Below are 26,695 nucleotides of genomic sequence, written 5' to 3' on the forward strand. Positions count from 1 at the left end.
AGGGATGATTGTCGTTTGAGAGATACACTTTAATCTAACAATAATTCCATATGTGACAACATTAGATCACGACCACAGATCAATTCTCTCAAATATAAAAATTGAATTTGACAGAATGGGAATTGAAAATTAAGGGGTTTTTTGGTGCATATTATAAAATGTGGCTTTTCAAAAGCTAGTTTAAGTAGAACTATTACAGTTCTGTGGAAGACACAACATTGTACAAGGCTGACATCTTAACTTTGCCCAAATTGTTTCCAATAGACATGGACAATTGACAGCAACAATGGTTTGAAAAAACAGCACTTTATCTGTGCTTTGATAAGCTTGATTCTCAATTATCAAGTTTATTTAATAAATATTTTGTTACATTAGTTTAGAAGTTTTTAAAATTTCATTATAAAATCTAGAATTTGGGTTTTATAAACACTTATAAGACAGAGATCACAATATAAAATCTAGAATTTGGGTTTTATAAACTCTTATAAGACAAAGATCACAATATTTGTTTGGTGACTAGCATAAAATTTCTTTTTTTTTTAATTTACAATTTTAGGTCTCAATTTATATGAATGATGAATTCATTGAAGAATATTGCACACCATCTACCCCTACAGCTGAGTATCCACAAACTGTATATAATACTAAAAGTCCCACACCAGTTGCACAACCATCTCTACCATCTGGCGATTATACTTATAGATTAATTGATCTAGCTTATACTAGAAGTGGTGATAAAGGAAATGATAGTAACATCGGTAATACTGTAAATTATATAATGGATCATTTCAAGTTTTGGTTTAAGTTAGTGAATGGATCATTTCAAGTTTTGGTTTAAGTTAGTGTTGAGTAATAGAAGTGTTACACTGCTGTTCTCAATAATTAACTTACCTGAAAGAGAACCAGTGTTGGGATGTAACATCAGTGAACTACTTTAGTCACATCTGCTCAACTCAAAAACCTGATCTGGTATTGTTTCTTCATTTGTATAAATTTCAGAACATGTCAATACCAAAAAAATAATAGTTTTTTTTACAAAAAATCATGATGGGGTTTGAGTTTATCTCAAGAAAGAACATAAATCTTGGTGCTATGTATTTGGTTATATATGCATGCTTTTATTAATGCCTAATTAAAGCAGACTGTGAACATCTGAGGAACTCAATTTGAAAGACGTCTTAAGGGTATGTGTGTAAATATACAGACTATAGGCTGAATAGTTCAACACTAACTCAGCACTTATTTTACACAAAGTCAAATCAACACTAATTCAACCTTTCTCAACCCAAAACTTCAACTGACATAATGTGTATTTTTCAAATTTAATTAGTTATTGCCCATACTATAGAGAATACACTATAGAATATGTAGGTTACTTACATTTCTAACTTGACTTCCAATTCTAGAAGTTAAACATGCATTATGCAAGAGCTAAATCTGATTATTGCAAGTCTTAATTTAGGCTTCAGATGTTATAGAAATTATAAATTAGATCTTTATTTAAACAACAAGACCAAAATCAACTCTGTAGACCCACGGATGGCTCGGCTACAGCTCGGATTTAAATAGGATTTCACTAATTGATTAAATCAGATAAGGGGTAACCTGATGAAAATACGTCAGTTAGATCAAGGCTAAATGATAGAGTGTACTTAGCGAGGCCGATGTAAAGCGTTTCCGTATGCCATTGAAAACTTTACTTGATAATCGAGATATGTAGGTGGAGTTAACGCCTGTCAATCAAACGTTCAGCGAAGGTGAAGACACATTTCGCTACCATTTCTAGGCAAATATTACAACGGTGATAACTATGTTCAGAATAAAGTAATTTGACTGAATTTTTCAATATATTCTTCTTTCATCATCTACTTTTGAACTGTTATAGCAAGAATGGCCAACTCTCTATAAATATCTCCCATAATGTATCTTTAAATTACCCTTAGAGGCAACACTGTACTGTAAACTGTAGAACAAGAAATTAATGCTACTTCAAAGGGAATGACATAAATATGTATTGAAATTAATGGAACCTGTGGTGTCTTCTTGTTTAAATATGATATAATTCCTAAAACTGTTCGGTCATAAATGATATTGATTAATGGTAGCCTACCATCAACTGACACATTTCAATTTAAGAAGTAACTATTGATTTCTTTAATTTCTCACATTATAGATGTCAACAATAATGTGTATTGGCCGACAGTAGCTCACTTTTTACTATCAGTTTTTCTTGCATTAATTTCTTTTTTTACAGTAGATAATTTGCTGGAAAAAATAAATTAGACAAAACAATTTCAGAATTTATAGTATGATACCACCTTTTGTTCAGGTGTTCCTGAAACTTGACTAGTAGTGTACCAACAAAATGGAAAGATATAATAGTCTACATGTGTGTACGTTTCAGGTGTTATTGCAAGACACCCAGCATTTTTACCCTACATTAATCAAGCTTTAACAGTAGAATCAGTAGAGGAATATTTCCAGCATGTTTTTCCAGATAGAAGTTTTCCAGTAGAAAATAGGGTCAAAAGGTATACAATTTTGCTACAAACAAGGGAGGTAACAATCATTGTCTTGTATGTGTAATGTGATGCAACCAGGGTTGATTCCTCATCTGTTAACCCAATCTTCAAGTATAGTATTTGAGTCAAATTAGGAATCAAGGAGTGGGGGGGGGGGGCGGTAACACTCCCTTGAAAGAGTAGCAGAGGCTGGACAGGCCAGTAGATCTGTGCAGCTGCTGGATCAAACCAGATGTTGGGTAAAACTTGTAAAAAAGACTAAAAATATGTTTAATTAAGTTTACAGATATGATCTAATTTGTAATAGGTGATAAAAAATTCAAGTATGTATTTATTGCCAAACTGCAGCTAATGAACGAGGCAGTTGTTTTTCAACAACAGGCTGCAGATTCATTATTAATTGTAAAATGAACTCTTTTCAGATATTCTGTTCCTGGAATTCAAGCCTTAAATTTTGTTTTACACAATTCTCTTGGGGGTGGAGGAATTGCCTCTTTACGCAGTGATGCTCAGGTATAGTGTATAAGGATTGACAGTTTATTGCCCATAAATGTGTGAAATTTTTAATAAAATATTATGTTTATTGAATTTCCTCCAACATTTATGATAAATATATTCTAGGACTGTCGTGGAATTCGATCATTACTCTTAGATAAAATGTTAAATATCTTGATTCTTGAAATTAATGTAGTCTAAATAATTGATGCATATATTTTGTCTTCAACTTTTTATATGCCCACATTGATAATATGTGGTCGTATATTGTCGTTACCCCTGTCCGTCGTTCACAATTGCTTGTGGATGCTCAAGAAGCCTATTGATTTTCAATATGACCCTTGATCACTTTGAAAAATACTGTGAGTGAACACTCTAGAGGCTAAAGTTAATTTATACACAGTGTTTAAGGTCATGAGATGAAGAATTTTATTGATTTTCAACAAATTCTGAGACCAAAGGTATCATCCGATTGACTTTAAATTGATGCACAATATTTAGGTCATGAGATGAAGAAGCCCATCGTTTTCAATAATTACTGCTGGAGTTATGGCCCTTGGCCTCCTTGTAAAATCTTGCGCGTGCTCTACAGACCAAAGTTATCATCCTATTGATTTCAAATTTATACACATTGTTTAACGTCCCAAGAGATGAACCCTATTGATTTTTAACAATTTCCAATAATTGATCACTTTGTAAAATGTTGTGGATGCTCTGGAGACCAAATTTATCATCTGATTGACTATAAATTGATACACAGTGTTTAAGGTCATGAGATGACGAAGTCTTGATTTTCAACGATTTATGACAACTTGAACAGCTCAATTCATAATATTAAATGTTTTGTATATTAAATGTTAGCATGGGGCAGAACTAGAAACCAAACAAATTCTAATGGTTTCTGATAATCACTTAAACATACATTATGCAAGAGCTAAATCTGTCTATTGCAGGTCTTTCTTTAGGCCTGAAATGTTAATTATTAATTAGACATTCAGTCATTATAAAATATGTGATAGAACTGGTTAAATACATCCCAAATATAATTTTAACACAGAGATCATTGCTACGGGAGATGTGTAACAAGCACCTGAAGAAACAGGAAGAGACGACAAACACGAGTTATCCTTCTATATAACTAACTAAAGTAACAAGCGATAACAGACACGCGATCGAATTTCATTTGACTGATATTTCAGTTGAAGATGAAACGTTATTATATGAGACGGTGAGAGGATATTCTTTAATTGACCTATCCAGACCATCGCTAGCCTGCAAACTTTTGTGCATTTTGAGCCGATTTACTGCATAACTTTCCTTCACAATTTAACAATTAAATGGATAATCGAGACTATGCTGCTTATTATACTGACTTTAGTAATGATGATCGAGGCTAGGCGAAAATTTCAAATGCTTTTTTCTCAGTTCATAGTGGATCAATTTGAATGAAATTTTCAGCAAATTGCCTTTACATTATCTAGTTTTTAACTATTATAGTGAGAACTGCCAACTCGTTATCGAATCTCCCATAATGTATCTTTAATGGGTTGTTTCTCTTAATCAGATTTTAGTCAATCTAATTAAAATACAGGTCTACATTTCGTTTCGTTTTTTATACTTTTGATGGCCTGCAATACATGAAAGATCTGACCAGTTGTAGTGGGAGGTCATGTCAGGGATCACGCAAGACTTTTGACCCTATGATGTCAGACTTTTGATTAACTAATCAGCGTTGATGTTTCTACTGGGATACCCATAGTTCCGTGCAACGCACGCCAAGAACTCGCCATAACAGAATGTTTCATTAACTAATCCCTCATATCAATCAGAATGCAGGTTATATTTATATAACAACTCTTCCAGTTGTAGTAAAGACAAGTAGAACGAAATTTTGAACTATAGAAATCGAAACGAAATAGCATCTGTGTTTTAATCAGATTGGATTTTAGTCTGTTGTAAATGTTTTCATTACCAACAAGAGAAAAAAATATGCAACCGGTCTTTACAATTTTGAATCAATTTGTTTCAGGGTAAAGCTTTTGGTCAGATGCTGTTAGATTTTGAACTGAAGAATCTTCCTGATCTCCTTTCAGTAATAAAAAATTATAGGTGACTGTGATAAAAAAAAAAACCAACGTAAAAAACCATACCGATGTGTGATATTAATACTTTGAATGACAAAAATCAGAGATGTGTGAATCAGTATTAGTTAGAGTACCGTAAATTATAAACTATACAATAGGGCTATATGTGAAAATGAATGTAAGAGTTTAAAAGTGTGGTGGATTGCCTTTGAAATTTGAGGGTAAAGTTAATTCTGTTTTTGCATGTTCATTTTTTAAAAACATTTATTTTCTTGCATACTAAAACCTCTGATAAAAGGGTTTAAATATTGTCTTTATCATTTCATTCTCGACTGTCTCTGATTCAACTACAACGAATATATTATATAGCCTGGGCAAAATAGCTCTAGAAAGAGGTTTAACTCCTTTAATTGGAAATATTTATCTAAGTTTGGAAACGATTAAATTTGAACATTTAACATTTAATATTTGATTGAGCACAACTACAAGCATTCGAAATTGATTTGTATGTGCAAAAAGCAACACCAGTCTTCTGTGGGCATCCTGTTGTGTGTTGTCCAATTTAATAGAAGTTGTAATATAATATAGAACCTTTTCTGAAAAGATGATTTCAGAGATAGTATCATATATTATAGTTATTAAAAATTCAAGTCTTAGTAATTTATTATCATTATTACAGTATTATGAATTTGTCACGAGCCTATAACATTCAGAACACTGTAATAATACTTTTACTGCCCGATTTAAAATAAAACTCGTGAATGTGCCAAGTCCCTGAAATACAATTGAAACTGAACAGTTTAATCATGCCAATTACTAACAGTTTGGGTTATTTTTTTATTGTGATATTCAAATTATACATGCTTATTTGTGAAGAAATAAAATGGTTCATAATTTCACTAAGATGATTGTCTTCTATTACTTCTCCAGTGGTTATTTTGTATTCTATTCTGGTCCACACACATCCATTTTTTTTATATATGAATCACAATACTATTAGTTAACGATAACACTACAGATTAGTCTTTTCATTCTTTCACTTTTACGATTCATTCACCATTAACTGCCTCTAAAACTGATGGTACTGAAAAGTATACAATGATCACAGAATTTAAATACACAAATTGTGCATTAATTTACCATTATATTAATATCATAATGCGTTTCAGTGCCATTTTTAACAAGGGACTCAAAGAACAAGGCTAGTCATGTCAAAGGGTGACGACATATTCTTATCTGGAGAGCATGTGCAATAAGTAGGCTACTTAAGTACTTTCGGTGTAGACTGGAATAATCAGATGCTAGAGATTGCCATTCAATTGAGAATTTTGACGTATTATCAACTGATTAGAAATTACAGTAAAAACAGAAACGATTGAATGTAAATCAGTATACATTCATATTACAATACATTATTATATGGGTTGTGAACCCATTTGTGTCAAATTCTAGCTAGGTACAAATATTTGTAATTTATCTCCTTTAAATTAACTGTGTGCCTTTAAATTTCCAATGGATGTTATGTTTGGATGACCCGTGCGCCCAGCTTGTCACGTTGCTGGAGGGAAGATGTCAGTTGTGGAACCATTTCTAACGTGTGCCATGCAAATTTTATAATTTGTTAGTGGATTAGGATGTTTTTCTCCCAAGAAGTTGAAGAAGACATAAAAATGCTATAAATTAAAATTAACCTACATGCTCGTATCAATGCACACGTGAGAAAGAAGACAACTGTAGATTGTATAGTTGCTCGTCTCGACATAGTTTTTTCTTCGTCAGGATTGCGATCTCTTTGAGGTAGGCGAATCATTTTATTTGGTGATCAGTCCAAAGATACCTATTCAATCTAGGTTACTTTGATAGTGGTCTAAATCTAACAGGAAGTACACCGTGCTCGAAATTCAATCTTGTTTGTCCAGACGCATTTGCTTTATGGATAGCTGTTGGCACAAAAATATTATCAAGATTATCTTCGAATCCGATAACATCCTTTCTAGAAAAAATGACCACCAAAATTAAATGCTCTGCTTATGATTAAAAGTAATATAACAAAAAACACCAGTCGAACTATTTATGATAATTCAAGGCCAGTATTGATCAATTTCAATCATTGTTATTGATATTATCTATGTGAAACTATAGGATCCTAATTTCAAATATTAGTAACATTTTATAATCTGTACACAAGTCGTGTACCGGTAGCCTATGCTATAGTTTCGGTTGCCAATTTGTAATGAACAAATAAAAACATATCCTGCAACACAATGTGGAAGTAATTAGTAAAGGCTGATTCACAAACGACAACGTCTTCATTAGCCCAGTCATAGCTGAACAGTAGAAGGTTAAACCCCATTTTGATTTATTTCATTTCACAAACGACAAAATAATTTCAAAAGCGTGTAGAATGGACTAAGTAATGTGGAAGTAATTAGTAAAGGCTGATTCACAAACGACAAAGTCTTCATTAGCCCAGTCATAGCTGAACAGTAGAAGGTTAAACCCCATTTTGATTTATTTCATTTCACAAACGACAAAATAATTTCAAAAGCGTGTAAAATGGACTAAGCTAGGTGTAACCAACTGCCATTCAATTTGAACTGTTAACATATTTCACCGAACATTTTTTCCAAAAATTTAATAATAATCACTTTACATACATTCATATGTGCTTGTAGAACCATTTTCGTCTATTTCAAGGTTTCAAAAAGTAGAGCCATTCGACCTTTAAATCCTAATTAATGGTGTTCAATTGTTGCTCAAGATTGGCACAGGCAGGTATAGGGTAATTCAACTTGATGTGATTATAGCCAAATTTGCTAAGTATGTTAAATGGGTGATCACATGGTTTTAGAAAAGAAGTCAACAGTTATAGTGACAGTAGCCTATATAAATTTGCTGCATCAATATGTGATTTGAACAAATCAGGGACCATAATCCAGGAGGTTACGTTCGGATATGCGCTATTATCGAAAAGAAACAAGATCCTTGTGATATAAACAAAAATTTAAAGTTTCATTAAAATCGGATCAAAATTGTGGTCTCAAGAGAGTCCACAACCTTGATATACAGTAAACTTTGCATAAGTCAGATCTAAATGGACTGACCAATTTTATCCAAGTTTCGCGACGATAGAATCAAAGTTATGTTGTCCTAAAGCATTGACAAATGAAACTGTTTAGCTCTGCTTAGTTTTAGCTTGAAATGTTAATCATTGAACTCAGTCAAGACATTCAACTAATGAACATCTACATCAAGTTTAAACATTCTACCTTAATTAAAAGCAGAGTTGTTATGTTCCAAATTCTTGACAAATCAAATTGCTTATCACTCCTTAGCCTAAGCAGAAAATTCTCATCATCGATTGAACTTAGTCAAGGTAATGCTATAATGAATCTATACTCCCGAGTTTCATCACTCTCACTTAATTATAACCAAAGTTATCGTGCCCCAAAGCATCAACCAATCAGATTGCTTATCTATGCTTACCGTAAGCAGGCACACCTACACCAAGTTTGAACATTCTACGTCAATTAGAAGGATAGTTACTGTGTTCCAAAGTCCCGGCCAATCAAATTGCTTATCGCTCATTATAGAACTTAGTCAAGGTATTGATGTGATAAAACTATACACCAAGTGTCCTCACTCTCACTAAATTAGAACTAAAGTTATTGTCCCAAAGCATCAAATTGCTTATCTCTGCTTACCCTAAGCAGAAAATGCTTATCTTCGAACTCCATCAAGGCGTTGACCTAATAAACACCTACACCAAGTTTGAACATTCTAGCTCAATTAGAAGGAAAGTTATTGTGTCCCAAAAAGTGCGACGGACAGACAGACTGACAAACCATTTTAATAGTCCCCTGCTTTCTTTGAAAAGGCGGGGGACAAATATGCCAAGAATGTCATTGGCTTAACACAACCTTTTAAACAAATTGCTTGACAATAACGTTCCATTAAAACTGTAACAAATACAGATACTTCCATTCAGAATAGTCTTTTATAAACAAATATCTTCTTCACATGTATATCTATTTCATCAGTTTGACGAGATCACAATATTCTAGTGCTAATATAATCATATCTAACAATCTTTAGTAGTACCCGGAACATTTGTATATTGTAACTGTTGAAAAGTAACTGCACGGGTCCCATTCAAAATTTGGACTCTTCACGTATTTCAACGAACATAACTGATTAGAAATTACAGTTAAAACAGAAACAATTGAATGTTAATCAGTTTATATACATTCATATTACATTTGTGTCCATTTCTTGGTGCCAAAGAATAGAGATTTAGCTTCTTTAACAATTGAACATAAGCAGCAATATATTCTAAACTCAAAGTGTTCACACAGAACATTAAATATACAAAATAGTATACAGTCTACTTTAATAACAAACAAAAAATAACATGAAAAGTTTTTCATATATTCATAAAAACAACCACTATATTTATACCTTTGTAACATTTTACAAATCTTGGAAACCCAGATAATTTTTAATTTTATCTGAATTATGAGAAAAGAATTGTAATTAATAATATCAAAATAATCTGAATACCATGATACATGATGTATATAACTTCAATATGCTGGGCATTTTGTCAATGATGAAACACATGATTATTTGAGGTACAGCTAGAACAAGCCAACAGTGAGGCTGATGTCCCCCGCCGAAATAGGAAAATAATTAGAGGACATATAAATTTATCACAAATTATCTTTTACAAAGTATTGAACAATCAAACAGTATATCTTTACTTATAGTCTAACAATCAAAGTAGGACAGTTATTGTTTTCCAAAGTCTCGACCAATCAAATTGCGTATCGCTCTGCTTACCCTGAGCAGAAAATGCTCATTATCAAACTTAGTCAAGGTATTACTGTAATGAAACTATACACCAAGTTTCATCAATCTCACTTAATTAGAACTAAAGTTATCGTGTCCCAAAGCATCAACCAATCAAATTGCTTATCTCTGCTTACCCTAAGCGGAAAATGCTCATCTTCGAACTCCATCAAGGCATTGACCTAATCAACACATACACCAAGTTTGAACATTCTAGCTCAATTAGGAAGAGAGTTATCGTGCCCCAAAGTATCAACCAATCAAATTGCTTATCTCTGCTTACCCTAAGCGGAAAATGCTCATCTTCGAACTCCATCAAGGCATTGACCTAATAAACACATACACCAAGTTTGAACATTCTAGCTCAATTAAAAGTTATCGTGTCCCAAAGCATCAACCAATCAAATTGCTTATCTCTGCTTACCCTAAGCGGAAAATGCTCATCTTCGAACTCCATCAAGGCATTGACCTAATCAACACATACACCAAGTTTGAACATTCTAGCCCAATTAGGAAGAGAGTTATCGTGTCCCAAAGCATCAACCAATCAAATTGCTTATCTCTGCTTACCCTAAGCGGAAAATGCTCATCTTCGAACTCCATCAAGGCATTGACCTAATAAACACATACACCAAGTTTGAACATTCTAGCTCAATTAGGAAGAGAGTTATTGTGTCCCAAAAAGTGTGACGGACAGACAGACGGACAGACAGACAGACAGACGGACGAACCCATTTTAATAGTCCCCTGCTTTCTTCGAAAGGCGGGGGACAATAAAGGCTAGTGTCAAAGTGTGGTGGGGGAGGGTGCTAAAATACTTTCAAATACATGTATTATTCCACAATAAAAATACACACATTGAGATAATGATAATTAAACAAGATAAGACAGAATATAAGACCATGACATATGTCTTCATTAGCCAAGTCAGTACAGAACAGTAGGATGTTAAACCCCATTTCATTTATATTATACATGATGTCATACAAATTATTTATAATTTCAGCCTATATTGAAAATGATCCTGAGCTGTTCGTAACAGTCATGTCCATGAAGTCAATTATGTTGTGACTACATTAGTTGGATGTATGTTCACATGAAAAAAAAATTGCCTAGCAAACATACTGGGAACAAGAACCAATCCTACATTTTAACAGTTCTTTGCCTCAACTACCCAGAACTAATGATTATTCAAACACAGCAATAGAAAATCAATACAACTGAACCTGATATCTAAAATCTGATCATTTGACTTCAAGGTTGTTTTGGGTTAGTTTGTAGAGTAAATGTATAGCCAACAAAACAATTTTCTCCTACAGTAAAACCATTTCTTGATACTGACATGGGTTCTGTATTAGTTCTTTGGGTGCCAGTAGAAATGTGTAAATAATTAAATGAATTATTTAATTTAGTAATTTTTTGCATTCATCATTTCAAACCTGATGATTTTTTGATGGATGAGAGTGAAAATAAAATAGCATACAAAAAAAAAAAAAAAAAAAATATATATATATATATATATATCTGTTCAAACTGATAAGCACACCCCAATTGAAAGATATATCATGAAATAATACACCCCAATTGAAAGATCCATCATGAAATACTACAATGGAACATTTTCAAATAGGTAGGATACAGATTCACCATTGTGAGTTCTTCGAATTGCTTCTGCAAGAATAATAGAAATGTCTATTGTCTGAAAAAGAAAAGAAAAAAAAGATTTTAATCATATCATCAGACATCCAGGAGTATATTTATTATTTTAGTTTACCAAACCATTTTTTTTTAAAAAAATACGTTAAAACAGATCTATCTAAACAACTTTAATGTTATGTGTTGCACGATTGTATAATTGTCAAATTTGAGGATTTCTTAATCAGAGCTTTTTGATTAAAAATATTTTAAGGATTCTGCTATAGACCCCTATTTCATTTTTAACTACATTATATCCCAAACAATTTAACAAATAACAAAGAGCTAAAGTCCTGCCCCGACATCCAAAAGAAAAAAATTCTGACAAAAACAAGAATTTTGCCAATTTTTATTAACATTAACATTTTAATGTAGGCATATGATAAATAGTAAGACCTCAAGGGGTTTCATTAATTACTAGTACTGGTACAAGTGTATGGAGTAGTCATTGAAAAAACAAGAGCTATGAGGATGAGGGGAGGCGGAGGATGAGGGGAGGCGGAGTGGAGGGGGGGGGGGGAGAGGGGGGTTTGACATGAAAGGAAAAATAACTTTTATTATTCACAGATGTCAGAAGTTTAGTTCAAAAGAATGAATAATTTGTTGTACTACAAATAAAAAGAATGCAGCTATTAAATTACAGTAACAATTGGTTAAATTGGTTTCAATTTATCAGTGGTTGTTATTCGCTTAAGTGGTGAGGGAATGCACTAACAAATTAATCTTGGATATATCATTATATTATCACAGTCTTAAGTTTACAATATGTGGTCAGTGGCAAAAACTAGGTCAGTCTAACAAAATAACCCTTGTGACAAAACAAACCCTCAAACTGAGGTAACTGCTACAAATTTGAGTATAGACATGATAGTTAACTACAGTAGTAAATCTTTTCAAAAGCAGACACAGACCATCTGTGACATGATTGTACTATTCAACGTTCACACTGGACAATCCTGTGCAAATGTATTTATCACTGTAAAGAAAGAATGGGCATAGATTTTACACACTGGCTGCTGGTTTCGATTCTTAATTACGAGGGGATATACTGTTCTGCCAACATACTGAAAACTTGTGACTTTAAATATAGCCCACTGCGAAGGAATAATGATAAAGGAATAATACTTGATAGCTGAAAAAAATACTGGAGGAAAAAGAATAAAGATGGCTAATTAGCTGCGCATGGTATGAGCAAACTGAAAGTGAAATTAATTAGATCAGACTGTAACATGCAATCAACTAGAGACAATCTTATATACCGGTATTCAGTACTATTATACAAATCAGAACAGGGACTAATTACTAAATCAGTTGGACATGTATTTTCTAATACCTTCAATCTTTTCTATGTCCGAATATATCAAACGTATCTCCACAGCAACCAAGTCATTCGAACGGTCTACAAAGGTTTCTGCATATTTTTTCTTTTGGATGGGATTTAAATGCTACCAAAAACTGATCAAGAATCTAATGGTTTCTTGTTTGTCTTAGTGCGAATGCTGTGTATAAATTTAAAGTTAATAGAATGATAACCTCAGACTCGAAAGAAATTTTAAAAAACTCCTGACAGTTATTGGATATTGTTGAAAATCAATAAGCTTCAGCATCCCATGAACATTAACACTTTGTATAGATTTCACTATAGCATCCACATGTAACTGTGGATGACGGACAGACCGCGATGACAACAATATACAAACACATTTCAGCATGGATATATAAAAATGGAGATTAGAAATGTACAAAAACATTTGCAGATCCACAAACTAAAGGCCTAAAAAAGGTGTATAAACGTGATCGGGTAGAAGACCTAAAATATTCATGCAATTGTTTTGATGTATCAAAATACCAGTATATCTATCCTTGTAATAAATAATTGTTTACATTTCAATTTTACAAACATATATGTCATTAAATATAATTCCATAAACAAGCAATCATACCAAGGAATTTTAAAATCAAACAGCTATCTTCATTATGGTACAGAATTAAGTAGTAATCATAAATATAGTAACAGCAATAATAACATATCAATTGCATCTGAAAACCACATTAAGTTGGTCAAAAAACAAGCTAAAGCAGAGAATGGGACACAAAGTCTAGGATGCTTCAGAACAGCTAAAGATCACATGTATCACAAATTCACAATTGCAAGATACACCCAGATTCTGTAAAAGATCATCAGAAGACAAACCTCAAAAAAGAAGTGATTTCTCATACAATAAGGGGCCATAATCAAGAAAGTTAAGTCTGATATGCGAGAATATCTACAGGAACAGAGATCTTCAGGATATAAACATATTTTAAGTTTCATCAAAATCGGATACAAATTGTGACCTCTAGAGGGTCCACAACCTTGGTATTACATACTTTTACACCATTTGCGGACAAAGAGCAGCCATTTTGTCAGGAGATTTTTACGAAATTCAAATTCAACCAACATTATGGTGCAATGAGATAATTAAATGTTTTTTAAAATCGGATAAAAATTGTGACCTCTAGAAGGTCCACATGCTAAAATGCGATTTTGCATACAATCAGGGCCCACAATCCAACACGTTACGGTCTGATATGCGCGAATATCGAAAGCACCAAGATCTTTGGGATATACATAAATATATATTTTAAAATCATCAAAATCGAATCGAAACTGTGACTTCTAGAGGGTCCACAACCTTCATAATGTACCATACTTTTACACTATTTCCGTATGACGAGTGGCCATTTTGTTGGGCAGTTTCGGTCTGATTTTCACAAAATTGAAACTCAATCATCATTATGATGTAACGGTGATATATTTAAACGTTTTTTTTTTAATCAGATAAAAATTGTGACCTGATGATTTTCCATACAATCTGGAAAGCATAATCCATGAAGTTTCGATCTGATACATGCCAATATCCAAAGGAACCATGATCTTTTGGAGATAAACCTATATTTCAAGTTTCGTAAAAATCAGATAAAAATTGTGACCTGTACAGTGTCAACAAACAAATTGTCGAAGGACAGGAGCGACAGTATAATACCTCCACATGAAAATGTAGGCGTATAAAAATATCTAATCTTGACAACAGGACTATTAATTGTCAGACAGCTAAATTCAAATTTATTTACTATTTTAAAATGTCATTGAGAAAAGTAAGCAAGAATTTATATGAAAGCATAGACGGTCAAAAAAGCTGGGTTCAGGTTCCCACAAAGGACTACAGTAATATAATTTAAAATTTTGGTTCAAAGACTAAATGGAGAGACGAACAAAAAAACAACGAGAGGAATATAGGATATTGAACAAAGTAAACACAGAATACTAAAGTATTTCACACCATGCTATAGGGCTTGTCAATAATATTTTGACACCAATTTGAATCTATCAACAAGATGTTGAAACTCAACAGAAACATGCACATTCTAACACACCTAGAGTTCCAGCTACAAAGGCACATTGGAAAATAGGTAAGAGACAGATTCGCCGTTATGAGTCCTTCGCACGGCTTCAGCTAATATCGACGAGATATCAATACACTGAAATAAAAGACAGCACAGCCATTAAAAAAAGAGTGAAAAGAAGTCATTTACTTGAATAAAATTGAACCACAGAAAGTGAGCTGCACATACAGATACTTAAATTCCATGCATTTTCAAGGAAGTGAGAGTTTGGGGATCATACACATTTTCTTTATATCATGGGATCAAATTATTTAAATAATGGGAGGTTACTATCTAGAATTATCTTCATTAATCTTAGTCAACAAGCCAAAATATGTCCTGGATACAGATTACCACCATTTAGATGACAGTAATCATTTCTCAAAAAAGCCACAGGGTTATATTTATTTACCAATTCTAAATATTGTCAATACAAAAGCATAGTATGCCTACACAGCAAAAAGCCATTTGAACAAGAGTAACAAACATATGTTTGTACATGACTATTCTGGTCATAATTTTGTCAATTTAGTACCGGACATAGCTTTGTGTCTGGTTGACAAGAAGATCAAAATTTTCCCCAATTGATGAAGATGAAGCTAGTGTAATTGTTATTTTAATATCTACTATTCAAGAGGAAACACAACAAAAGGGAGGAATACTTGAAAATATTAGTCTTATAAACTTATGCTATTACTAGAGTGGTCCAATGTCATTATACAACAAATCAGCGATATTTTGGAGTTAATTTTAACATTTATAATGAAGTCAACCTGACAAAACTTTATTCATCAACAATCAAATCAAAGTCAACACAATATTAGGTCATTTCAGAGCTAACATATGTTACAATTTTGTTATTCCAATAATTCACTTGCACGTATACACATCTTTAGCAGAGGCAGGAAACTGGAGGACTCTGAAAAACTAACAAGGTTGGGCAGTGCCACATGCAATCTAACGATAATTTTTCATCTGAGATGCAACATTCAGGTAAGTAGGAGGTTCAACTTTTATTTGCAGAAATATTTGAGGCCATGGACCAATCTACTATTACACTTCATATATAATGCCTAGATTCTATTTACACACTGGAAAATTAGACATAATTCTATCTACAACTAAATGTGTTACTGTGCTAATTAACTGTTATGTACAATAGATATACGGTAAATAACTTTACCAAAATACTACTGATAAAATTTTATTTTATATTCACACACATCGAACAATACATATTCCTGATTTAAGACACATTATTCAAGATAACAATTATTTCTGAAGCAAGCGTACCCCCAAGATAGCTACGATGCAGAAAATATCAGAACAAATTCTTTCTTTGAAGTATTCAAATAAACTGATATATAGACCTACTATTAAAGCAGTCTGTAAATACAAAATCGATAAAGCCTTTGACTATACACAAATCCTTCCAGCAAAATATAATTATATTTTCAATACTAACAAGAGTCTTGTATCATACATACCTGGATTTTTGGAGCCCGTTTCATTTGTTCTTCTTGAGGAATTGTATTGGTGATGACAACAGATTCCAGCATTGAATTATTGATACGAGTAATGGCTGGACCAGAAAATATTCCATGAGTACAGATGGCGTAAACTTTTAAAGCTCCTGCTTCTAATAACCTTAAAATATAGAGAGTTCATATACAATTTACAAAACAGTGTTAAACACTGATATCACTAATGACTCACTAAATGGATGCGTATTCCAAACTCAACCAAAAATGACAAAGATTGTATCAGATGTCATCCATTAGGCCTACAATGACTTATTAAATTAAACACATACTTTTCTGCTGCATGACAAACAGTTCCACATGTATCCGCCATATCATCTACTAAAATCGCAATTCTATTGGTGACATCACCAACTAATACCATGGACGCTACTTCATTCGCCTTCTTTCTTTCTTTATGGATCAAAGCGAAATCTACATTTAATCTGTCCGCTATAGATGTAACTCTGTTTAATAAAAATTAAATAACTCTATTAAAATAAAATAATACAATTTATTTAATAGACAACATTTTATCTTTCAAGAAAAATCTTAAAACAAAACTTTTCATCACATCATTTAATTGAATCAAAATTTACTTTTTATTCAATTTAATAAATTTTATTGTCTTCTTTCTATCAGTTTGTTTCAATTTATTTCTACCAAATTTGTTGTTTATCAAATGAATGAAATTATTATCATCTACCATAAATGACAGGGATATTGAGTGAATAATATTTGTTAAATGGCGATTATATAATGGCCTCCCTAAACAAACCTTTTGGCCCCTCCTGCATCCGGTGATACTATACAACAATTTCTCCAATCAGGTATGTTTTCTTTTATCCATTTTAATACTGCAGGCTCAGCATATAAATTGTCTACTGGGATATCGAAAAAACCCTGGTAACAAAAAATGAAAAATGTTTGAAGGTCTTTTGGTACACATTGTTTAGCTTGTGGTCCTTATGAGGTCTATACCATTTATTTTAGAGAATGGGACAAATTTAATGCAATGCAGAAAGAACCAGATTTCATTTGAAAGTTTTGATTAACAATGGCCAACCATCCAAACCCAATTTCACAACAGACTCAGAGTGACTCCAACAAAATAGGGAGAGGGGTTTTACATAGGCTAAGCCTGTTCCCCAATCCCATTCAGACAACCTGAATAAAAATATTGTTTAAAATAAAAAGACTCCAACAAAATATCATAAATTCACGAGCTTACTGACCTGAATTTGTGAAGCATGTAGATCCATTGTTATGATATGATCAGCACCTGACACCGTTATCATATTAGCCACAAGTTTAGCTGATATTGGGGCACGACTCTGAAATATTTGAATGTTTAAAAACATTTAACTAAACATTAAATTATAAATTTGTTTATCTATTATGTCTGGATATACAATCAATGGTGTGAAAATAAAAGGCAATTCGATTTCTTTTTTAATTAACTAATGGTTAGAGAAAACAATATCTAAAATAATGTGTATTATTAAATATCCAACTATTCGATAGTTGTATTTTAATGGGGTGTAAGGCCCATTGAAAATTTATTATAAAAGCCTTGTATTTAATTGACAGTATAAAACTACAATACAATGTTAGAGGAATGAAACAAATGGAGAAAACATTCAATAAGACCATATCACAAAACCTACATATATAAATTGATCTATTTGGCTTATCCAAGAAGAAATATATTTAACAAGAAGTAATAAGACTCTATCTACACTGATTAGTATTATTAGTATGTTGAATGATTGAAGTTCAAAAGGTCATTGAACATAAACAAAACCTTGCAATATTTTTTGCTACTAAATCTGTCTCATTGTAAACTGTTAGGATAAACCTATTCCAAAGGCCTATGACAAGTATAAATCACAATATGCATCAAATTCTTCTGATTATTCATACCGTTTATGAATTTAATCTTAATCTTGACCAAAAAAGAAATCTAAACATTGTACATGTACTTTAGAATGTACATTTGAAAATTGCATTGTGTATTTAAACAATTGCTATCTTTTTACTTAATTAAAAACAATGCATGCAAAAGTCCAAAAATAGCCTATAAATGAAATTGTTGCAAAATGTTGACAGTTTTATTAGATTCTAAATAGAGCTGCTTATAAACAGTGGGGAGTTTGAGAAGAATTGGGTCATATCTGGACTAAATTTATATCAATAATTTGCTAGCTCGCAGTGGGAGAACCCTTATGATCTAAATTCTAAAGAGCAAGTGTAAACTATATGCAAAATTAAAGGTGACCCCCCCCCCATTTAAAAAAAACAGATTATTGGAAATAATAATAATGCAATTCTGTTTCAAGGCTATATTATCAATTACAAAAGGTTTTATATTGATAGGTCAAGAAAATCCACTCTAATCACAATAATGTATATAATATAATAATATATTACTTGTCCAAATACAACATTTTAAGCAGAAATATACTCAGAAATCTAAGACAATATTATTATATCTTCAAGTGTTTATGAATTCATGCAACCTGTTACCATTTTTCTGATGCAAGACTTTGCTCTTGTTGTTGTTTATTAAAGATTTAACGTCCAATACAATGAATATGATATTATGGACAGGTTGATTTAATTAAATTATTTACACTTGAAAATTGTTATAAACACAAAATAAAAAGTCCTCGGATACCAAAAGTTTCTTAAAGCACACTTATAAATTCGCTGTCGTGAGAAGAGAGGGCGGGTCGTCTTCTCCTTTTGTCATAATAAGGTTAACACAGGAGGTCCAACTGACTGATGTTTGGCGTCGTCAGAGCGGATAGAAAAAAACAGTTCGGAAAAAAGAATCCGCTGGCTTTATGTGGAAAAGTAAAGTGCTCGCAGTAAAAACCACATAGCAACACCTGGACATTTTTATATTCCAGTTCCACATCTTAAATCAATAATTAACAAGTAACCATTAGTCAAACCACAATAACAACCCCAATTTGATCATTTGATGGGGGCGCTTTAAAAACATTATAAGAATCAGCTACCATATTGTATTCAACCCAATTAGTGCACAGTCGTACACTAATGTGTTTTTATTGACTAAAAGAAACAGACAACGCTAGACTGAAATTTACTTGTCTGCTTCTGCTGCTACAGTAAGAATTTGAAGTTACTGATAAATGGTTAGTGTCTGTTGAAAGTATAAATGACAAATAAATAATATGGTACATTGGGCTTACTGAAATCATTCAACATAAAAAATCTACCTTGTCTTTTTTGTCTTGACGTGCATACGGAAAACACGGAATGACGGCAGTAACTCGACAAGCTGAAGCTATTTTACAAGCATTGATCATAATTAGCAATTCCATAAGCATATCATTAACTTCATGACATCCACTCTGTACAATATATACATCTTCTCCTCGAACAGATTCACCAACCTCCACACTGAAATTAATAATGAAGGAATTTAAAGAGACATTATCACTCTAACCCAGAAATTAAATTCAAGAGTATGTTTTCTTTCACAACTATTCATTAAGGGGAGACAAGGCGGTATGAGGAGATTAACTCCATTCGGTTTCAATTTATATTATTCAGTTCCATCCCTACCTTCCTCACAATAATCTGTGAGATTTTAGATGTCTAAATGAATTATTTGAGGCGATATTGCCAAATGAAATAAGGCGACTCGCATAAAAAGATTAACATCATATGATTGCACATCCTCCACTTTTCAGCACTCACGAATCGCTATCAAACAAATTCCTTAGTTCTATACAAAGATTTTAAATTACTTTCTTAACCCCTTAACTACGTAGTTTTTAAAACGTTAACTACCCCCTATTGCGTAATTAATTTGATGAAAAACGTCATTTTGGACCTTTTCATTCCTGAATACAAAATTTGGTAGTCTGAAACCAAATTAAAACTAACGGTAAATAGAGTTGTCTCCCTTCAATTAGATTTCCTCGACCAGGCGTAATATAACGTCTTACACGCTGCGATCGTGTTCGAAGAATAAGTTGGGGAAAATACCTCCAGGACTTTATATTACGGCCTACACACGGTGAGTGGCAGTTGTCCAGGACGTTATATAAAGTTTGATTCAATCCCTCTAGCACGAAGAATTTTAATCAGAAGAAACTATCCCATGCAAGCCAAGCTGTAAATTTTATCCAATCTGATTAAAATACAGATCTAAATTTCGTTTTGTTTTTTTATACTTTTGATGGCCTACACTACATGAAGATCTGATCGGTTGTTGCGATAGGTCACGTCAGAGGTCATACGAGCGGCAAGTGAACCTATGACGTCAGACATTTGATTAACTAATCAGCATTAGTGTTACTAGTGGATTACCCACAGATCTGTTCTCACAACCGCTAGCCATTCAATCAACAAACCCAAACACTTCCTACATCATTCATACAACCATTGATGAAACATCAAACGGACAGCCAACAAGACTAAGTTAATAGTCCCCTTACATTTTTGTCCTATGGGTGTTTTCCAGTCAATCCAGTACCGGTATATATTTCTAATAGTAATGGGAGTGGGTGTCTATTTTCGATATATCAAATTTGCAATACTTATTATTGGAAAATAACTACCCTATAAATAAATGGGAATGCATCTTTAAATTTAAATTGATCAAATATTTTTATTTTTCATTAGCAAAAATTAGATCTATAGACAATCAATCTACAATATTGAACTATATTGTGCCGTTCAATCATATAATTCCCTCTTCGTGTTTTTTTTTTAATCCGATAAAACGTAGAACTACGTAGTAACGTAGTTCTGTAAACAAACGCATAAGTGACTGTCTCCCTTTATGGCCTCCTTACTACAGTAAGCATTGGCATCACGCATGGACGAAACTGGTTAACTAAAATAAATTAACACAATCTCACCAACACTCGCCATTGCTGAATTTCTTTGTGACCACCTTGCTTGGCTCAATACCCAGTCTCTCACATATCTTTGCCGCTAAATCGGGATGTGTAGTGCCACTAAATACTTTGATATTAGGCATTTTATCGTTATTTATCTCTCCAGTCAACGTCCTCGATTTCTTTTCTGGCATCAAGCCCTTTCGCGGGATATACGTATTCGATTATCCAGTCATTCTATAAGAGAAGTCGACCACAAGTCAAGCTGATGGAAAGATTTGTGGGAAGGATTTCTATGGTTGAAATTATGGGGAAAACACCCCGCCAAAATCCGTCTCTTCGGCCTCTGCATTTTCGTCACCATGAAAGACAGGCTATGCCTAAGTAATGGTTGTTAGCCGAATAAGCATTAAAGCATTACACATCTCATAATTATAATATGTAACAGGAATTGCCTGAGTTAAGCGAAGCTGATGTGATATTGTTGTTACATTGTAAATATAAAACTTCATAATTAAGTTTCTCAAGTGATACAAATAATGTTAAATAATTTCGTTTTTCCAAATTGATTTTAATTTAGATCCAAATTGTATGATTAATTTTGTTTGAACAAAAAAGTGAAGTGTGAGAATTATTTTGCCAGTAAAATCACTTTATTTTAACACTGACTTGTAAATGTACCCCTAAAATAAATGGTAGATTTAGATTTTCAAACACCACGTTAATCTACAGTGAGTGTAAAATAACTTTGAGGTAAATTTACAACCACAGTGTAAATTTACAGTGAGTGTAAGATAACTTTGAGGTAAATTTACAACCACAGTGTAAATTTACAGTGAACGTAAATTTACCTCACTTTCTATTTACAAGAACAAGTTATTTTACACTCACTGTAAATTTACATGGTGTTTGTAAATCTAAAGCTACCACTTAATTGTAAATTTACAAGTCAATGTTAAAATACAGTCAATTCACTGGCAACTTTCTGCCAGTCAATTTACAATCGAACAGTTTTTCTGTATGTTTAAGGTGACGTGAAATCACGTGCGTGTTATAATTCTGTGTAGGATAAAGCGCGAGATTGAGGTTATGCTGGGGAAAGAATGACTGAAGAAAATAACCCGAGAAAAAGAAAACCCGAGGCCAGCAGGCCGAGGGTTTTTTCTGAAGTCTTTCTTCCCCGGCATAACCGAAGTCGAGGACTTTATCTTGCTTATAAATCGTCTAAGTTTACATGTACGCAAGATGAGAATATCCCAGAATTCCTGTAAGAAAAACCTTATATCATGTTTTCTTATGGGAAATTACCTACCCTGGAAGAATAACCCGGTACAGGTTAAATTTTCAGAAGAATAACCCCAAATGTCCCTGTATATCCAAAGCCGCCCCTGACTTTCAGACCGTGTGTTATTCCGGGCATAAAATATACACCAAAGATCAAAGAGATTTACCGTTACAGGTTTAAAAGGTTCTATAACGGTCATTTTAAAATGGACAGAAATTTCGCGTAGCAGTTGTGTTTTTTTCAAAATCATATAATAATTATGCGGTAAGGTTTCACTCTTATTTCAATGGAAATTGGTTTATTATATCTTTAAGCTATGTGCAATACAGTTTGGGGTCGGTTTAATTGGAAATTAAGGGAGTTATAGGCCAGTAACTTTTTTGTCATCAAATCGTGACAAAACCTGCTCAAGACCACCTTCAGATTTCGTCAAGGTCACGAGATGTAAACAGGGTTTACAGGGTTGTCAGTGATATAGGACAAGGACAGCTGTCTAGTCGTTCGGATGGGGCGAAAACCCCTGGTCCCGTGTACGCATTGGTGTTCTGCACGTGAAAGATCCCTTGACAGTTGGAATAGGCCGTAGTGCCGCTGTCCGGTCAAAATTTCCCTCATAGCACACTGTATGGGGTATGCCCGTCTTCATTAGCCCAGTACGGAGCAAAACAGTAGGGTTAAACTCCATTTCATTTCATATCATTTCCATCAAGATGATTAATCTGAGTAGGAATCTAAAATCTATTTATCAGTTGCAAAGGTAGATAACTGCGTAAATATTTCAATTTTCTGCAAATTATCGAATATTCGTTGCAGTAATTATACTGATGCGCTGCTATTGACGATATTAGGTTGTTATTAAATAATATTGACTGGTATTTGATAAGTATTTGGTAGTATTGAATTCTGATTTGCTTGTTTTGGTGACGGGTGGGGTACCAGACATCGGCAATCGCACTTGAAGTACATTTCCACGATACATCTCATTAGTTTAAAAAACATCGGATAAGATGCTCATTTTGCACCATTATGTGGTGATATTGGGGTGGTATCTGTAGTATTGGGTAAATCGTCCTGCTGCAGTGGCACATCATTTATTATTCAAGGGCGTGACGAGGACACACATTCAGTGGACTCTCTACCGAGTGGCATCGATATTAGGTGGTGGTAAATGATGTGAAAAAGGTTTTAAAAATCGATTGCCCATTTTCTGGCAGGTTATATTTCGGAGTATTTCTCAGTTGACATTCTAAAAAAGCCTCGGACGTAATAAAATAAAAACTTTATAAAATATATGCACGGTTAATTTTCTTTTACAATACATGTATAAGTTTAAAGAGAGAGAGAGGGAGAGAGAGAGAGAGAGAGAGAGAGAAATGGGGTTTAACGTCCACTCGACACAAACTAGGTCATTTCGGGACTAACATATGGTTTAATTTTATTTCAATAATTCGCTTAAGCGTATATAGGGGTCTTTAGCAGTGGGAGGAAACCGGAGGACCCGGAGAAAACCCACGAGGTTGGACAGGCGACCCTACTCCTTGTCAAGTACAACCGGGGATTCGAAACCACGCCAGTCGACTCAATGGCAGACTTTTATGATAATAAGTTTAAAGAATAACGGACTGAAACATATCTTTGAGTGAAAGTTCGCAAGACATTGGTGTGCTCGATCAAATGTGGATATTCGAAAATGTAATTAAAAATGCATATATATATATATATATATTTCGCATCACTGCGTTTGTCTCGCCGTTTTCTTTATATGTACAAATTAAAACTGAAGAAACATATTTTGGGGTTTTTCGCTTAGCTCTAATCGACATTTAGAACTTTATATTATTCGAAGCTGTAAAGGATGAGCATTGTTTTGGCTTGATTGCTACGTTCGGTAACACTAACACCTCTTAAATTTCCTTAAATAGTGTGTTCGAAATTTACCTCGAGGGGTTTCTCCGGGTCCTTCGGTTTCCTCTCACTGCTAAAGATCCTTACGCGCAAACGAATTATTGAAATAAAATTAAACTATATGATAGTTCCGAAATGACCTAGTCTGTGTCCAGTGGACGTTAAACCCCAATTCTCCCCCTCTCTCTCTTTGTTCGAAATTTAAGTCCATCGCCTGGCACTAATTAAACCGGCATTATCCAAGGGCTCAATGGGGTGTTCTCACTTTCCCAGCAGCTATTGTTTTCCAGGTAAAATCATTGGACCAGTACTAATTAGGGTAACAATGGTGTTAAAACTATAGTCTTTTTCATATCAATATTAACCACTTTACATAAAAGTTATTTTATTAACAAATTTAGCATGTACATATATATTTTTCATATCAATAATAACTACTTTACATACAAGTTATTTTATTAACAAATTTAGTATTGTACATGTATATTTAAAATCCGACTAAATGTGATATCAAATTTCCGTATTCATATAAAGTCTTCTTGGTAAACTGCTGGAATTGGCTTAGAATCTGCTTTAACCGATTCTTTCATTGCTGATAAAAACATGTCAACTTTTAATTTGGTTGGATCAGCTTGATGATTATGGATGTTTCTGTAGGTAGTAACCAGGTCATTCCTGGTATTGCAAGTAGCAGGGTATTTACGAACAGTACACCTCCAGTTAATGGGGGCTCCTCTTCTTGTCTGAACACTAAACTTATAATTATCATTAACTAGGCTTCGAGTACCTCTCGAGTTTGGAATGAACCTAACGTTTACCTGTGCATTGGCCATTTTGGAATGACATACACTTTGAACTTTCAACTATTTAATAAACCTTTATCACAAACAAAGTTCAGCGTAATTAAGTATAAAATTAAACTGACATATGAACGAAAATTCAGACAGTGATTTATAGTTCACACATGTCATAGGTTGAATTGAACTGTTCATGCAATAATTAAAACAGAGTATAACTCACTAATCTATAGCTAATCCCTAATCCGCTTAATTAGTATGGTTAATCTGCTGGGAAAGTGAGAACAAACCGGGTCAATCTGCCCATTGCAGGTCCTTCTTTAGGCCTTAAATTTTATATAGATTATTTATTAGTTATTTATTATAAACCTATAACGGTAAATCTCTTTGATCTTTGGGGTATATTCTATGCCCGGAATAACTTGCGGTTTGGATATCCAGGGGAATTTGAGGTTATTCTTCTTTAAACCTGTAACGGGCTATTCTTCCGTCTTTCTTTCCCCAGTATAACTTCAGTCTCGTGCTTTATCCTATACTTAACATGGCAAGTCCTAGATAAGAAACTTTATCTCTCAACCCTCCGTGTTTCAAAATATGAGATGGTACTATATAGATCCACCTGGCAAAGCCCGGTCTAGCTATCATTCCCATAAACTCTCTTGAAAAGGATGGCTTTATCCTATACTTAACATGGCAAGTCCTAGATAAGAAACTTCATCTCTCAACCCTCCGTGTTTCAAAATATGAGATGGTACTATATAGATCCACCTGGCAAAGCCCGGTCTAGCTATCATTCCCATAAACTCTCTTGAAAAGGGTGGCTTTTGGAGACCAATTTTATTGCGATGTGTAAGCTACTGTGGGTGGAATCAATCGCAAGAAGTGTTTTATGATTAAAATTTTAAAATGTTAATGCTGGGCATAACATACATTATTGGTTTTAAAAAAAAGCTTTATTTCTGGATTCCAGGTAGCCTACGCTACATTTATTTTATAAAACATACATTTATTTTATAAAACTTACATAAATGACAGGAGGCCTTCTTGTCGAGCACGGACAGGATCGGCACATTTTACGCAATATTTTACTATCCACAATAGATTCGTAGCTATATTATTGAGAATGATTAGAACTGGAATATGTTGTTGTTGTTGTTTATTATGTCCAGTACAATAAATATTATATTATGGACAGGTTGATTTAATTAAATTAAACCACATTTTTTCAAATTAAAAATCAG

General features: G+C 33.3%; 2 protein-coding genes across 4 annotated transcripts in view; one reads left to right on the top strand and one right to left on the bottom strand.

Annotated features, from left to right (window-relative positions):
• Positions 1–6,000, top strand: part of LOC126830887 (uncharacterized) — an 18,914-nt gene extending 12,914 nt beyond the window's left edge. For both annotated transcript variants that reach the window (XM_050561359.2, XM_050561360.2), the window contains 4 exons: positions 557–758; positions 2,405–2,531; positions 2,945–3,035; positions 5,047–6,000. In XM_050561359.2, the coding sequence (XP_050417316.1) occupies positions 557–758; positions 2,405–2,531; positions 2,945–3,035; positions 5,047–5,130 (504 nt within the window). In that variant the 3' untranslated portion in view covers positions 5,131–6,000. The remainder of the gene's footprint in view (positions 1–556; positions 759–2,404; positions 2,532–2,944; positions 3,036–5,046) is intronic.
• On the bottom strand, positions 5,919–21,707 carry LOC126830889 (ribose-phosphate pyrophosphokinase 1). 2 transcript variants are annotated; one of them, XM_056102864.1, is made up of 9 exons: positions 21,489–21,707; positions 19,836–20,019; positions 17,826–17,924; positions 17,369–17,493; positions 16,884–17,057; positions 16,558–16,717; positions 15,062–15,166; positions 6,797–11,648; positions 5,919–6,185 (listed from the first exon to the last, which is right to left on the bottom strand). In XM_056102864.1, the coding sequence occupies exons 1-7, from the start codon at positions 21,659–21,661 to the stop codon at positions 15,074–15,076; spliced, it is 1,008 nt and encodes a 335-aa protein (XP_055958839.1). In that variant the 5' UTR covers positions 21,662–21,707; the 3' UTR covers positions 5,919–6,185; positions 6,797–11,648; positions 15,062–15,073. The 2 variants fall into 2 exon arrangements, with proteins under 2 accessions (XP_055958839.1, XP_055958838.1); XM_056102863.1 differs by lacking the exon at positions 15,062–15,166 and having other exon boundaries at positions 21,489–21,706.
• Positions 21,708–26,695: the final 4,988 nt, after the last annotated feature.

The sequence above is a fragment of the Patella vulgata genome, chromosome 8 (genome assembly GCF_932274485.2).
Source record: "Patella vulgata chromosome 8, xgPatVulg1.2, whole genome shotgun sequence".
Taxonomy (NCBI): Eukaryota; Metazoa; Mollusca; class Gastropoda; family Patellidae; genus Patella; species Patella vulgata.

Bases quoted from the DNA above. Each gene is read 5' to 3' on its own strand.
- LOC126830889 (XM_056102864.1), bottom strand. From the start codon at position 21,661: ATGCCAGAAAAGAAATCGAGGACGTTGACTGGAGAGATAAATAACGAT. The intron at 20,020-21,488 runs GTGAGATTGTGT...TATTAATTTCAG, and splicing joins TTCAGCAATGGCGAGTGTTG to TGTGGAGGTTGGTGAATCTG. The intron at 17,494-17,825 runs GTCAGTAAGCTC...TTTTGTTACCAG, and splicing joins TACATGCTTCACAAATTCAG to GGTTTTTTCGATATCCCAGT.